The 16,150-nt window shown below is 43.7% G+C and overlaps 1 protein-coding gene across 1 annotated transcript in view; it reads left to right on the forward strand.

Annotated features, from left to right (window-relative positions):
- Positions 1 to 14,772, forward strand: part of LOC119378830 (GDP-mannose 4,6 dehydratase) — a 49,067-nt gene extending 34,295 nt beyond the window's left edge. The window contains exons 10-11 of the mRNA XM_037647852.2: positions 4,249 to 4,317; positions 14,563 to 14,772. Coding sequence (XP_037503780.1) covers positions 4,249 to 4,317; positions 14,563 to 14,625 — 132 coding nt within the window. The 3' untranslated portion in view covers positions 14,626 to 14,772. The remainder of the gene's footprint in view (positions 1 to 4,248; positions 4,318 to 14,562) is intronic.
- The last annotated feature ends 1,378 nt before the right edge of the window (positions 14,773 to 16,150 follow it).

Raw genomic sequence — 16,150 nt, forward strand, 5'->3', positions numbered from 1 at the left:
ATTGCATTTCGCATTTGGCTTTTTATTTTATCGTCTTCCTGTCACGTCATCTTGTATTTCAACTGTTCTTGCCTGTTGCTATTTTTGCCTTGTATATTATTATTATTATTATTATTATTATTATTATTATTATTATTATTATTATTATTATTATTATTGCTTTCTATACTGTATTTAGCATTTTGCATTCTATGTTATTGGTTTCCTGTTATTTCATCTCCTATTTCAACTGTTCTCGCTTGTTCACCACCTGCTAATATTCTGCTAATTTTTAAAATTCACTTTTGTTGTTGTTTTTAACTGAGGGTACTGTTTTCAGTATTTATACTCTGGGACCCTCATCTGTATACAAGTAGTATGTAACTGATGCTTATGTAACCAATAAACTCAAATTAAAAAAAAAAAAACCTTGGCCCCGCTAGATGGCGCCACCTATCCAGCCTGTCGGGGGCTTTAGGCCTCTCACGTTTACGGATTCGGTATTCTAGGTCGCTCTAGCCTCGGTAAACCGGCTGAAACAAGATGATCGCAATTGGCGCTCGCACTTCGGCGTATTTTGACTCGGTGGCTGGAGTCTCCGCGAAGCGGATATCGCGAGTAGCTACGAACAAAGGTGGATTTGCGAGATAGGGCCGTAAGCGTAAAGCCTATCCGGTGAGTAGTTTACGTTCCGTAAAGGTTCGCGCATGCACAGATTCCATCCGGTATCCAGTAAAACGGAAACGTAAAGAAGCATACATACAAGCTAAAAGTCCCTATTATAATGTAGTTTTGGTATTGCTCGAATCTGAACTTCTGCTGATAGTACGTGTGCATTGTACATAGTGTGCATAGTAGTGGAGTGCATAACAGATGCAAGCAGTTCTAATGGTGCCTGTGTGAATAACAGTCTATATAAAGCTGAATTAAATACTCGACAGACTGAATAAAATGGCACGTAGGCACCATTGTGCTGTTGAAAACTGTCAACGCTGAGTAATTCAGCACAATTTTTTTCCTTCATCAGTTTGAATTTTCTCATCATCTCTGCATTAAAATATTGCAGAAGATTGTCATGTTGTCCAAATTCATGCAATGGCACGTCCAGGAAAAATTTTAACCGTGCCTTTAGGCTGACATTTTTACTAGAGTGCACTATATCTGATTATCCAGCTTGCAAGAACTGAAATCTGGGCAAGCTTGTAAGATTGTATGCTTGAGCAGGTAGCGCAAAAAAACGAAGACACAAGTGAGGAAGAGAGACGCAAGACGAGCGCCAACTTTAAACTGAAGTTTATTCTCGGAATCCACGCCTATTTACCACTCAGCTCAGAAAACCAAGTCATCACCCAGTAACACCTCATCCCACTCCCACAGCAATAACGTATAACATGCGACATCTTAATCGGCCCCTATAACGAAAACCATACAAGCAAAAAGTGACAATTACAAATGCTAAAAACTGTAAGCTTGCAATTATATGATGCATGCTCTGGCTCGAGCCTTTATCACGAGAAAAACGAAGGTGCCAGGTTAGCTGCAAGGAAAGCTAACTCATAGGGGTGAAGGTTCAAGGAAGGCTGGCTGGCACACATGAGGCTTCTTTTGAATAAAAAAAAACTTCCACATCCTCTCTGGACACCTTGTTACGGTTACGGTAAAACACTGATGTCGTTAAAAAGCGCTCGTCTGGAGTCTCTGTTTCTTGCTTGTGTCTTCGTTTTTTTCGCTACCTGCTCAAGTGTATGCAATCTAATTATTTAACATCATAAGCCATCATCATCGGTAAAAATGTATTCTGCATAAACAATGTGAATTACTGTGGCATTATTAGGTAGGTAGAAATAAGTTTCACGGCTCTTGGCAGCATCTTGGCCTTAACAACACTGTTATTCAGGTTAGTAGTTCGTTACAGCTGATCGAACTGGCAAGAAGAAAACATCACAAATACTTTGTCTCCAGTGTGAGACAAAATGAGGCAGAGGCTAATTTTACCATTTATTTCTTGCTGCAATGGTGGAGAGTAAGTAGCACACCAGAGTACAGATCAAAATGGGCAGCAAGATTAGGCCGTGCTGTTGCGCTATTATGTGGAAAGCTGCAATTCCTGATTTCATTCGTCCTATGAGAGTGTTTGGCGCGCAAGTGGAGCTCGTCCACCGTCGAGGCGGCACTCGTGTAATGTGAACGCCCACAGCATCGAGCGTCGCTGCTGCGGGTTTGTCAAGCGGCTGATCGCAAGACAAAGCTTGTTGCACGTGACACCTGGCTGCGCAGTTGTTGTTGTGGAGCTGCTGCTTTGTGATTATGTCACGTACAATTATTTGGAACAACTTATATCAGACTTTCAGCACATAACGAACGGCGCAGCCGCTGGGCTGACTTGACACTTGTGACGCATTATAACTTGTTAGCAACCAAAATAATGCAACATGCTTTTACACAGAATGGTGGATGACATCCTTGGCCTAAATCAGAGGGATTTAAAAAAAATTAATGGCCTTTTTGAGAAATATTTTCAAACTTCGGCGATGGTAAACCACTTACGTTTCAGCACAATTATAGAATGAAATGGAGTGTGATAAAACCATGGAAATTATTTGAAAAGAGAGAGCAAACATCAAAGTTAATATGTACAGATTTTTATTATCATCAGTTAAACTAGCTTGCAGCAATAAATTCCTGAAGTACAGGTATTTTGTGCTATTTGTCATGTTTGTGATTTTTTTCTTCAAAAGTGCTTCGACAAGCAAGGAATATAATAGACTCATAAGATTGTATTTCACTTGTTCTTTGAGGGGAATAAATATTGTGACCAAGAAGCGCACCGTTTTTTTCCTAGGTGCGCTCAAATTTCAGAAATCGCGAAATTGGCGGAAAAAGTGTTTTTTTTTTTTGGCCAAAATTTATATATCTTTTTTTTCAGGTGAACAGAACTTCTTTTCACAAAACTAACTTCGAAACCATTGTTTTGGTTGTATTGCCTAGGCCTACAGTAAATTTTGTCAAAATCTGGAATGGTGACCGGGACCTCGTGTTCGGTCTTATCTGGACACACCCTTCAGTTGTTTTTTTTCCCCTTAAAGCAAAAAATAATTTGGTAAGGCTTTCTCAATTTAGAAACAATACAATTCCGCATATGATGTCCTATCTACTGCATTTTTAATCGGACCACCACAGTGTTGAATCGGTGGCTCGATTCAACACTGTGGTGTTCCCACAGTGTTGAATCGAGTTTGACCGAGAATTAGTTGTTGTTTCTTTTTGCATATTTATATTGCCTGTGTGCCCTGCTGCACAACATATCCATCTGAAACTATTTCTGTTGTGAAATAGAGCACCAAATAGGCAATATTTAAATTTTTGTGGAAGTATAATTTCTGGAGAAAAATATGGAATACTAATTTTTAATGGCTTATAAAAGAAAGGAAGAAATGGCCAATAGCATATGAGTACAATTGTAGGTGGGAAATCTGTCGCCAGTCTTGTATAAAAAGTAAGTCTTAATTTCTTAGAGAAGAGAGAGAGATAGCACTTTATTTGCACCCGTCAGGGAATATGGGCGATGGGGGTGAGACGCAGCTCCCCCTTTCACTGTCTGCTTCCCCCCTAAACGTCTGCCAAAACCAGTTGGCTTCTGGCAGCAGCCTGGGCTTAAAGGATGACTTGTTTTTGGTCTTGTTCTTCCTGGCTGTGAAGGGAGGATTCCCTTGACTCATCATTCCCATTTAGACTGGTTAGCTCTGGGCAGGCCCAGAGCATGTGATCTAGGGTCGCTATGCCTTCACTGTTTTTGCATTTGGAAGAGTGCACCTCAGGATGCCATTTGCTTAGGGTATGCGGGTTTCGAAAGTTACCAGTCTGCAGCTTTCGCCAGATTACTTCTTCCCTCTTTTGAGAGGTTTATGGGGAGGAGGGAGTATTCTCCTGCCCGTTCTGTACTGTTCTAGAATTTATCAGAACTTTCTTTTCAGCGGCACTTTTTTTGGGCATGTTGCTGTGCCTTATGAGAATGTTCCGGCGGTGCTTGAGCTGGTGAAGAAATTTTGGGGCAGAAGTATTGTGTTCAACTGATGCACCTAAATTTTTAGAAAGAAATCACAGATAGTCTAGCACCAAGGTTGGGGCAGTTGGCATGGAATGATTCTATACCTAATACAAACATGGCTGGAAATTTGGAAAGATAGGCATTGTCCGTACACAGCATCATACTTCACATTTAACTACCCATCAGTGTATTACAACATGTAATATGTTTTTGTTTTATAGGACTTCTTGCTTGGAGATGCCAGCAAGGCCAAAGAGAAACTTGGTTGGGAAAGGAGGATCTCATTTCAGGTTTGTTCTGCAGAGGAGCTCTGGTTAATTTACTCCCAAGAGTGTGTGCTTTTGCTGCAACCGTCAAGACATAGATCGCCAGCCGAGCATGTTAGAGCATTTATGGCTTAAGAATATGTTTGCTTGTTTTTTGGAAAACTGCTATATATTTGAAGTTACGGAAGCGATTCGAAATCGCAGCGTTTTCTTTTTCTTCTTCGCTGCTAATCAATAATTACTAGAGGCCGGATTTTTAGGCATTAAAAAAGCACGTTTAGGCGCCAAAAATAGGCAGGCAAAACACGTTTTAGGCCTCCAACATCGTAAATGTAGGCACAATAAATTTTTACATAAATGCAAATAACTTCAGAACAAAGACATGCGAAACGTGTGTCTAAGACACGAAAGCAACAAATGTTAATGTTTATGATGGCACAAAGGTGCCAACAGTTGAACATAGCCGCGCAATTGTCCTTTTAAGCGTATAGCACTTTAGGGCCCGGCTTGTTGTATGTTTTTCTCATGTTGCGTGATCACGCTCAAAATCAAGTGGTCAATACAGGCCTAAAACAAGGCTAGCAAAGCTCAAAGCTGGGTTACAATAAATGAAGGTCTAAAATCATACAATTACCAGAAATAACCAACAAGTAATCGCAATCATTAACTTAAAATCGCTAAAAACGCTTCGGAAACGAGCGGCTGACTCCCATGCCTCGCAAGAAAGGGGTCAACCGCCTCGCTAAGCATGCGATTGCCCCTCCCACCGGCACTTGTCTGGCGTTTTCGTCACTACATCTGAAGGGGGAAACAACCTGGCGGAACTGGCTGCAGACGACACATATCTCAACTGCCGTAACAAGCAGGAAGTCGATAAAGCGCAACAAAAAGTAGCACGCATGTCGCACACAGTTTGCGAATCTCCCTAACAAGATTCTATTCATGCCGGGCAAACCGGGCAAACATGTTTGCCCGGGCAATCATGCCGGGCAAACATGTTTACCTCAAACACTGACACAATCGACGGTTTGGTAAATGGAGCAGTGGGAACTCTATGAATGGGAATTGCTGGATGCCAGTGCTATGCACTTCCTCAGGTTTCGCAGTAGTGGAGCTGCATTTAGCGCAGGATTTAGAACTATACCAATCTCTACACAATTTTTCCCACATGGTTCGCAGAATACGTCCTCTCCTTTTATTCTGTAGCATGGTGAGTCAAGTGTTCACTGTTGAATCAACACATTCCTGGGTATCTTTATGGCATGGTTGAGAAGGGCAGCACAGGAGCAGACAGCCAGAAGACCGCTAAAAGACTAGCAGGGAGGGATGCCTCGTGTTGGCTAGGTCTAATCACATAGGGTCAATTTCTCCCTTGTCGGCGAACACCTCAAGCATTGGTGTAAATCATGGGGGGCTCAGGGGCCCCTGATCCCCCCTTGAGATTTAGCTTAGAACATCATATATTTGAATTACTTGACAGTTGAGTGTAATGCATTCAACTTTTTCTTAAAAGCTGATTATTTTTTAGTGTGAACTTGTGTTCAGTACCCCTCAGCTGTGTCAGACTATAAAAATCGCAAAAGCCGCTCTACCGGTTCAAATAAGACTGAATAGAACAATGCAATTGTTTGAGCTGGACCCCATGCTCGTTTTTTAAATTTTGTTTCAAAGCATGGGTCAGTTCTTTTGTAATTAACAATACAACCCTTATGTATAAAAACAAAATGGCAGTCATGGTCTGACGTGTGTGTCATGGTCTGACATTATGGTCCCCCTTGCGATTTTTCTGGATTTATGCCACTGACCTCAAGAAATATATTACAAACAAAACAAAAGCTATGTGCACATTACATTTTTCTTTCTTTTGCTCTTCACTCTCCTTTCACCTGACGGCTCTCCACGGTTTGTAATTCACCAACCACCCGTGCCATGTCAGCGCAGCGGTGTATGGTGACCGGCGCGTCCCATTTCACTGCTGCTAGCGGTTGTTGTCAGGAATTCAGTTGAACTAGAGCACTAGGTTGAACCCCATAGAGTTCCGGATAGTCACTGTTGCCCGGGAACATGAATAACAGTCTCGAACTGCACTCGAAAGCGAAATTTCAAGTTGGTGTTCATATAGGCGCCGATTTTCAAAATAGGCATTTATAGGCACTAATAGGCATTTAGGCACAAATGCCAAGGATAGGCATTTATAGGCACTATAAAAACACTATAATAGCCCTTCTTAACCTCTAATTCACGCTCATATATCAAAGTGGGGCAGTAGGTACGCAAGGAACAAATTAGGCATTTGCCTAAAATCCGGTCTCTAGTAATTACACATAATTACGAGCTTGTCCTCAAAATGAAAAGTGTGGAATGGTCTAATGAAATTCATCTTCGTGCTGGGTGTTTTTTTTACTGATACCATCTCAGTATCTAGCCTGGCAAGCTTATTTTTGCACCTGTAAAGATGTTCAGGAATGTAGGCACCTTTGATCTGACAGTGCCAGTAGAATCTAGTGGTGTTCAAGCAACTTAGCTGACAGATGGCCATCAGGGTTTGATGACAGCTCAGTGAAGTTATAAGTTAGACATTTTTTTTTTTCACATTCTGAGTGCTCTTTTAAGTCTGCGTACACGGTTTAAGTGTGCATACATTGTGTCATATTTTCACTCTCTATCCTGCAAAGGAGAAATTGAGTTTCACCCGAAAAGCATGGCATTGAGAGCGATAGCAATGCATTAAAACACATTAAGTTAGGTTTGTACGAAAGAACGGGAATTTTAGGGGGCTTGCTTTCTTTGCTAGACACAACTTTAATTAGAATTAACAGAAAGCCAAGGAAAGTATAGGGGATTCGAAGGTCACAGATTCGGTCCCTGCCGGCGGCAAGTTATCTTTTCGTCCACTTTACTTTCTTCACATTTACATCATGATTGCTACAGATAACATCCCCTATACTTTCCTTGGCTTTCTTGTCTGTTAGTTCTAATTAACAAAGTAAGCTTTGTATGTTTATCAGCTGGATATATTGCAGTAAACATTTGCCTACTACAGTAAGCATGATGCCTCTCACAAACAACCAAACATGAACATATCTTACTTGATGACCACAAACACTCGCTGGCACAATGTTGGCATGATGAGCAGCACAGACAGAAGTGAGCAAAGGCATCACATCGTCTCTCACTTCAATGCGGGTTTGAAACCCTGAGGTCACGTGACCTCCAACGCTGATCACGCGTGCAAAGATTGCATACAAAGGCACCAGCTATCTTGGTGCTGACCCGAAAGTCGCGGGTTTGACCCTCGCCACAGCTTTGTGCTAATAGCACACTATCCTTTAGAGTTTTCAATGTGCACGTCTCTGAGATAGAGAGGCTTTAGGGTGAGGCTTTAGGGTGCGGCTTAGCACAGCCTCGCGGGCCCTATTTTGAAAGTGATCTCCGAAGCAACAAATACAAAGTGAGTTGCGATGAAGGCTGATAAGTTTGTGCATGATGTGTTCTTACCACTCGGCTCACGTTCAAGTAAGTGCCAGTGAGAACGTTGGCACTCTCTTTTTCGAGGACCAGCAATGTCAGAAAGTTGCATCTGTGCTGGTCAGGCTCGGTGATTCTCCTGTAAGTTTTCGTACACACGCCAGCAGCATTCTTATTGCGTCTTGGTGTTACTGAAGTGGCAGTGGCACTGCTGCTAGTTCTCGTACACGCACCAGTGGCGTTCCGTGGCACTGAATTTGATACTGACATCATCCTATAGCCACCATGTTGGAGCACCAGTACAGCGTCCACTTCAAACATGTGCAAACCATCTTATGCTTTACAACCTAAGATATGTGTAACAAGCGTTGAAAGCTGGGCGAGCTGGTAAGTCTTAATCTTCTAGCAAACTGCGCAGCAGACGGGACACAAAGAAGGAACAAAGAAATAATGTTCTGCCCATGTGAGCTGCTTGTCATCAACAGCACCATTTACACATGCCTTGTCATAGTCATATCTCCCTCTTCATATGGGTCTGGCCACACTGCAGCACACTGCTTACTTAGCAAGCTCATGTTTACTACAGTTGATATTGCTGCTAACGTTACTTCATATAACATTCCAATTTGTTGCTATCACATTCATTGCTTCGCCTTTGCGGTGAAACTGTCACTTTATTTTCTGCTTCAAAAACAACTGTTCCATGACAGCATTTTCTGTTGCTGGTTTTTCTGCCTGTCTTGTGTTCTGCTATGGGCCTTAATTCCAGCTACTACATGGTCACCTTTAAAGGGTGCATGACAAGGTCACCCAACAATTTGCAGTTTTCACTGAAAAATAGAAGTAGAGGGTCTATTGTGCCTCTCCATATATGAAAAATGCACTGTGCAAGAGTATTTCAGTGCAAAATAATTCCTAGAAGTTGCCGGCTATAAACCCCACCCATGGCCGGCAACCTCCATTTTGCCATGGCGTGTGTGACGTCATGTGCTGCATCGAGAGGAGCTCTCCCCTTCTACCAAAGTTGCAGCCACCGAAAATCGTTCAATTTCACTGACAAGCTGAAATAGCTCGATTGCACGCACAGCTGACCACGGAACAAAATCGTTCGCCGGAATGCAGACTCTTGCACAGCAAGCAGCTTATGTCACGGCTCGCGAGTGCGCCAGTGTTGCCCAACTCTAAGGCCGCTCGCATGTTTATAAAAATATTCCAACTATAAATTAACCTCTTGACCAAATGCACCACAATTTTGCCAGCTTGTTTGCGAATGCATAAGGATTAACACACATAACACAGATTATGTTCGAAAATTGGGTGTCATGGCCCCTTTAAAGGCCAACTCCGGCGATTTTTTGGCCATGTCAAAGTAATGGTGCTTTTATGTTCCTGAGACGCTCCTGTTACGGGCCCGATAGCAGAAATACTCGGCAAATTGGAGAATAATTTTAAATAAGCAAAAAAGCGCAAAACCGAAACCCAACCGAGTGTACTGTCTACGTATGACGTAGACGTTGTTACGAACGAACCGGAAGTCGTGCAAGGCATGCCGGTCACGGCGGCGCGGAGTATGAAAACTGTGACAGCCGGGACGACCAGCGAAGCGCCGGCCAAACCAACGCTGTCTGTCGCCTTGTGCACAGCAGACGCTCGCTGTAGCGGCCTAAGCGCCGAAGTTAGCGGTGCCCTCGGCTGCGTCACTTCCGCCGCCTTGCCAACACTGATGTCACAGACGCAATGTTGCCAATAATTGTGGGAAGCCAGGAGGGCGTTTGCAGACAATCTTTAAAATTCATTTGCAAACAATCTGCGCATATCTCAAGCCTGTAGTTTGGCATAAATGACGGAAACGTGCAAAGGAACGTACCCAGCGAATTTCACTGAGATCCATCGACCTCGAAAAATCGCCGGAGTTGGCCTTTAAGTCAAAGGGGCCATGACCCACTTATAACCGAACCCACTTATAACGATCCCACATATAACGATCTATCGGTTATAACAACCATATTTGAGTGCACTTACGATTTTCCTATGTTAACCATTGAAGCTGCGTCCAGATATAGCGAACATTTTTCAAAGCCTCCTTTTACAACGAGGACTTCGGACATGGTCGCGGTAAAAATATGGCGCATACGAAGCGAAAAAAAAGTTAAAACATGCCTTCTAAAGCGTGACAGGGGCGCGCGCTCGCGCGTGCCCCGCTCCAGTTTACTCGCGACTAAGATACCCAGATCGGCGAGCACCGCACGCAGATTTCGGACGATGTGAGCGAGGTCGCTCACTTTCCAGGCGTTTCTTCAGTGGTAGAATGGCAGTGAGGGAAAAAAAAATAGTAGGCAGCATGAAGCCTTGCGGTCAGCTTTCGCACGGTAACCTTTCCTGACGCCGTTCTCTGCAGCTACGGCCGCCTACGATGAACCAAACAATGCCTTGGGACGCAAGAAGGCATAAATGCAAGAAGTGATAACCGCGATAACTTTCCATCGCAGAAAGGTTCACTGCGTCCCTAAACTCGTCGACGCCACAATGTGCCGCGAAAAGTCGTCTGTCTTTTCGGTAACGGCAGAGACCGGTCGCTCGGTGATTACGACTTCCGCGCGATTGCGGCGATGCCTTCGCGGATAAGCATCAGAAAAGAGCGAAGGTGAGGTGGCCGCCGTCGATCAACGTGCCATTATGCCATAGCCGACAACCTTATCACAGTCATCTGTAGATATCTGCTCGGCTGCGCGTGTGGCGTACGCCGTACACTGTGCGGATTGACGGCGGTACGAGCGCGCCATGCTTAGCCATGCTGCCGTTCGCAAGTTCGCCGCCGCCGCGTCGTGCGAGACCGCTTTAAAGTGCGCTTTGTAGAAACGAAAGTAGCTCGCTGTTGTTGAGCGGCGCGGGCACCGAGAAACGTCGATGCACTGACAGCGAGCGCATACTGCGTGTTTGACTAGGTGACAACTGAAGTGCGCCGCGCATCGTCGTGCAGGGCCGCGAGAGCATCGCGGACACGTAGAGTGCGCGTTGCTTGGAAAATGCTTGTTTTCGCCGCGTTGAACAAAGAGGCTAGTCGCCGCACCCGTGCACGGTCAGGAGTGAAGCAAGCACGGAGAACGTACAAACGCGCGCATACGGCATACAGCAAGCGGCCCGGCAGTGACTCCGCGACTCGAGTAGGCGACGCGCTGCACGCAACTAGCCAGGGATGATCGGCTCCAGGTCGCGGTACCGCGCTTCGGTGAAACGGTGTCAGCTCATTGCTAAGGCGGTTAATTCACTCGTGAGCACGCAGCGGGCGTCGCTTCACGACGCGAAAAGGCTTAGCTTGTCACCGAAGGGGTTGTTAGCACATTAATAAAAGTGCACAAAGAAAAAAAAACTGCTTGGCCGCTAAGCGCACGTTTTTAAGGGCGAGTCCATATACAACGAACTACTGATATAACGACCACTTTTCGCAACACGTTCGAGTTCGTTATAAACGGGTTCGACTGTAATTGATTAGTGGTGGAGCTTGTTGGAAGGCATTTTGGTGTTTAAAAAAGTCCACGTGTGCCACTGACAAACGCAGCAGAAGCTACTTGCTTTGAATGAGATGCATTGCGCCTTCCGGAAGCTAAAGATTGGAAAGTCATTGTTATCTGCAAATTGTAATTGTGTTTACTTAATGTAAAGCTAAATAATCGTTTGTCATTTCTGTACTTGGTCTTGTGAGAAAGTTCTTTTAAAATTTACCTCGCACATTTGAACACTCCCTCTAACATTGCTTACATTTTTTAATGCCTTTGCTATGCGATTAAATACGATAGTTTCATGCTTACACCACAACATGCTTTTCATCTTCATGCCATTCTTGGTGACTGAAGAACAATGCAATTGCCACATCTTATGGGACTCCTAAATAAACACAGATGTTCTGATAATGTATATTTGCACAAATGCATTGCATTAAGTTCATTGTTTCTATGACCTGCTTCTCCAGAGCCAGTAGTCCTTGAGGCACACAATATAATTATGCCACGAACACTGGCAGTCCCACACTTCTTCCATAGTGGTGGTGCTTTGCGTATGGTTTTTGATACAGCTGTGCATATTTCTATTTATTTCAATACCCTAAAGGCTCTATTGGGCATTACATAGAAAGGGGATTTCAAGTGAGCACATACATTTCATTACAAGCAGCGTAAATCGACAACAAAATACCAACAAAAAATAAGAAAATAGTCTATAAAAAATAAAATATAAAAAAAAGTCTGAGTCTGATTATGTAATTGTCACTGAAATCTAATTTAGAGGGCACCTCACCAGGTCTGGCCATTTTGAGCTGACAAGTGTAATGCATACATTTCATGATTACGTCTGCCAAGATTTGCAATGCTATGCGCTGCGAAAAGAGCAAGTTTTCAACTGAACGTCGTTTGCCCTTCTTGCATGCGCCGCGCTTAGTGATGGAGAGGTGACCTACAACACAGAGTGCGTCTACATAGATAATGTCGACATTTCTAAAATCAATGTAGTTTCACAGCTCTGTGCGTGCCGGCTCAAGAACGCATTGCCGTGAGCTGCGACACAGGGAATTGCCATTTCCGACATGTCGCTCGGTGCTCGCTTGCTTCCTTGCATAATCGTTCTAGATTTTCACCACACTGAGCTGAGGGAGTGCTGCGAAACTGAATTGGTAAGAATATTTGGTGTCAGCGCTAGGCCACGCAGCATAAAATCCAGAGAAAGAAAAAGGTGCGTCACACAGGCGCAGCATGATGCGTGCGTGCCATGCTGATGCATGCACGTGACATGATCCTCTGGCTCTGATATGGGAAAAGGCAGGGAAGGAATTTGGATTGCAAAGCCTAGACAAGGAAAGGGGCAAGGGTGCGGAGCTCGCCTCCTTACACCACGGTTTCACGCCATTTCAAAATATTTACCTGTATTAAACCATTTTGAAAAATTATTGTGGTAGAATGCTCTCTGTTGGGGCATATAACTTCCAGTGCATAACCAAAATGTGCTGTGTAAGGGGCCCTTTAAAAGTTCTTCAATGATGATTTTTTCAATAGACACTACCCAAAGAACATTTATGGGAACCAGGGGAAGTTTTAAAGGAGTCCTTAGGCACCCTAAGTGCTTGGTGAAAAAACACATACAGCGTAAAGCAGACGTTGCTGTGAGCACCTCAGCCAAATCATAGTCATGCGTGGCAAGGAGAGTTTATAAGTGGAGCACAAAGTTGCCACTTTCTCAAGCACCCTATCTCCATACTCTTCAATGCCGCAAGCCATTGCCTCTGGTTTGTTCTTCTTTGACAATACACTTTAAGAGGCGTAGCTTCTTTCTTCGCTCATTTCAGGGTCAGGTCGCCTGAACAGCCTTTTCATCTCTTCGATGAACACAACACCTTTGTTAGAGTGTCGTGCACATCTGCAGCAAGGCCTCGGCCCGCTCCTTCCGCACAACCGTGGTGAACATTGCTAAAAATTGCGTCCTAAATCCGTGCCAGGACTGTAGGGAGCTTTCATGGTTTTCGAACCAAGTTTGAGCCGAGTCTGCAACGTAGAAAAACGCGTGCTTCATTGTCTCCTCGTCATCCGAGCGGTTAAACAGCTTGACCCGTTCAACTGGCTCCAACCAGTCTTCGGCTCCCAGGGTTGCTGAAGAACTACGGGAATTGGTAGTGTTGTTCATGGTTGTGGCCACGACGTCTTCTTTCTTCACTTTCTCCGGAAGCAGCCCAAACTCCGACTGAAGAGCTTGCTGTCGGCGGCTGGTAGGAGTTGCACTTGCCTGACGACTTTCAGAGGGTATAGGGTTCACGTACCCCGCACCTTCACCAGATGTCTCGTAGCCAAGAACAATCCAGGGTTCTTTCAGAAAACAAGGTTTATTGGAGTGAACTTATGCTCCGCAATTAACTCAAGGAAAATGAAAGTGGCGAAGAAGCAGCCAAAAAAGCGACATGCACAGGCAAGTGTCGGCAAGAAAGCGAATGGCACGGCGTTTTCTGGCAGGCTTTTTATGCCTCGGCATTCTTTCTGGGTCCATCGAATTATACTGACAACACTGCGCTAGTTATGACAGGGCAGGGCACTCTCCCTATCAAAGCAGGTAGTCTGTGTGGTGTACAAAAGAGAGAGAGAGAGACACTTGCTTCACTTCGAACATAGATAAGAACTCCGGGCGCTGCCAGACGCCAGCAACTAAATACATGAACCAGAAGGCATTGCTCCCGGCAATACAGAGGCCCGTGCACTCTCTTCAGAGGGCTGTCATACAATAGATTTTTCGCCATAGAACATAATACTGCATTGGCCGATAGCTGACATAAACCAAGAGTGGCATTTAGATCAAAAATGCTTCTTGCCATGGCATGCCACCATGTGCTAAAATTACACACTAGCGCACACCATAATAACACCAGGAGAGAGAGATCCCATTTTATGGCATACACTCAAGGGCATGACATAACTTCTTTCCCCCCTGTCATGCCTCCCTGTGTAGCTTCCAGCTCGCTTGTCAGGACGAAACATGAGAGAAGGCACATAAAGAGTGCGACAAGTCCCTGTAACTTCACTCATACTTGATGGATTCTAAACATTTTTGTGGAAATTGATTCATGAAGCGGTACTGAGGTCATTCGATCATTACTTGGAAAAGTGGTTCAGAGACCCTTAAATACTTCACCATTTAATTAATTTCTTGTAGCTTACATCTATTCTGTGAACATACTGCATTGCATTGAAGTTGCTTAGCCCAGTGTAAATGAGCAAACTGATCAGTATACTTACAATCACCATATTTTTCTATAAAATGTTGCAGGAGCTAGTCAAAGAAATGGTCGATTCTGACATTGCCTTGATGAAGAAGAACCCATCTGCATAGGACCTCTTCAGAAGTTGTGCCTGCCAGAATGTGATCTTTTTATGTGGATCCTCAGAAGGACATTCCTGCAGAAAACTGGATAGTAGGCACGGTTCACATGCCTTTGAAGGGCACAGTCATTTTATAAAGTGTTTTTTCATACCATTATTTGGAGAACTTCGCATCCACTATACTGGTGCTCATTTATTGTGTGAGCGAATATGGGGATTTTCGGTTGCGTTCTTGTTCTGCGTGTTACAAGGGAGGGCATTATTTTTACATCCTACTATATACATGGTTGTTGCAAACCAAGAATGGGATCCTGGTACCTGTGATGTTGGGAACAAAAAAATGTTTTTGTGCCGAATTTTTTTTACTGAGTAATAAAAAAAAACTGAGAAACATTTGTGTATGCTCATCTTCACACAGTTAAGATCTTATTTTAAGGGGGATGCGAGGCTAAAAACAATTTAAAAAAAAAATATCCATTTTCATATTTGAGTTGTTTTGGATGAATGGTTCATTAAAGAACATGCTTGCCAAGTTTGGTTGTCATCTGTGCAGCAGAAAAAAATCTTTTTACAAGAGGGTGGCATGAACTTGCCAGGGAGAGAGTCTCTGAAACGCAGCTGCAAAGCGGGCAAAAAAGCAGAACGCAAAGTGATAGACACGCAATTGCCCGTGTTCGATTGTTTGCTTTTCGTGCTTTTTTTGTCGCAGAAGATCATTTGTCAAGGGTACATCAGAGGACAAACAAATTAAAAAGGCAAAATTTGAGCTGCGCGCCGTCAGCAGAGTCGCTGGAAAACTGGAACTCAAGCTCAAATTGTCGGAAACGGTGTCACGTGACCATCCACCGCTGCTTTCGCGCCAGTTGCGAGTTACTCGTGCTGTGTTTGTGTGCCACTCGGCTTATATGTTAGTTTTCCTGGGAGTTCATTGCGATCGGCGCATGGTCCGTTTTGTGACCAACATGTGTTGTCAGCAACATTCACAGCTTGAAAGCTGCGAAAAATTTAAGACTATTGCATGAAATTGTCACAGAACAGTGTCATGTTGATGAGAAAGGCCGTATTTATGCAGGAGGTCACTTTGATAAGTTTTTTTGACCATCGAAATCAATAGCATGTTGTGAAATCTTTTAACTCGTTTTTTTCAGTTCACATTTTTGGGGGGGACGAGCCTCTTAGGAAACCTATCATTTCCAAACTGCTTTGCCAAAAGCTGCTTACAAGGTTGTTTTTAGACTGAAATTTTGTCAGGAACAAGATAAGGTACTTTTGTGAGCCCTAAGTAGTTTCTAACACAAAACAAAATTCACTAGTTTGACATGCAGTGACAAGGGAAAAAGTAATCTTCGCTTTTAGAGCAATGGCATTTTTGCAGAAACTTCATAAAAAATACGTGACTGGCCTTATCCTGCACTACAAACCTTGCTTAAAATGATAACTCGTACATTTTTATTATTTTTGAAATGATAAAGTTCCCAAGTTAGCATACATGATTTATCATTACAACAGCTGTAGGTTTTTTTGTGTTCATGCTA

This window comes from Rhipicephalus sanguineus, chromosome 1 (assembly GCF_013339695.2).
Source record: "Rhipicephalus sanguineus isolate Rsan-2018 chromosome 1, BIME_Rsan_1.4, whole genome shotgun sequence".
NCBI lineage: Eukaryota > Metazoa > Arthropoda > Arachnida > Ixodida > Ixodidae > Rhipicephalus > Rhipicephalus sanguineus.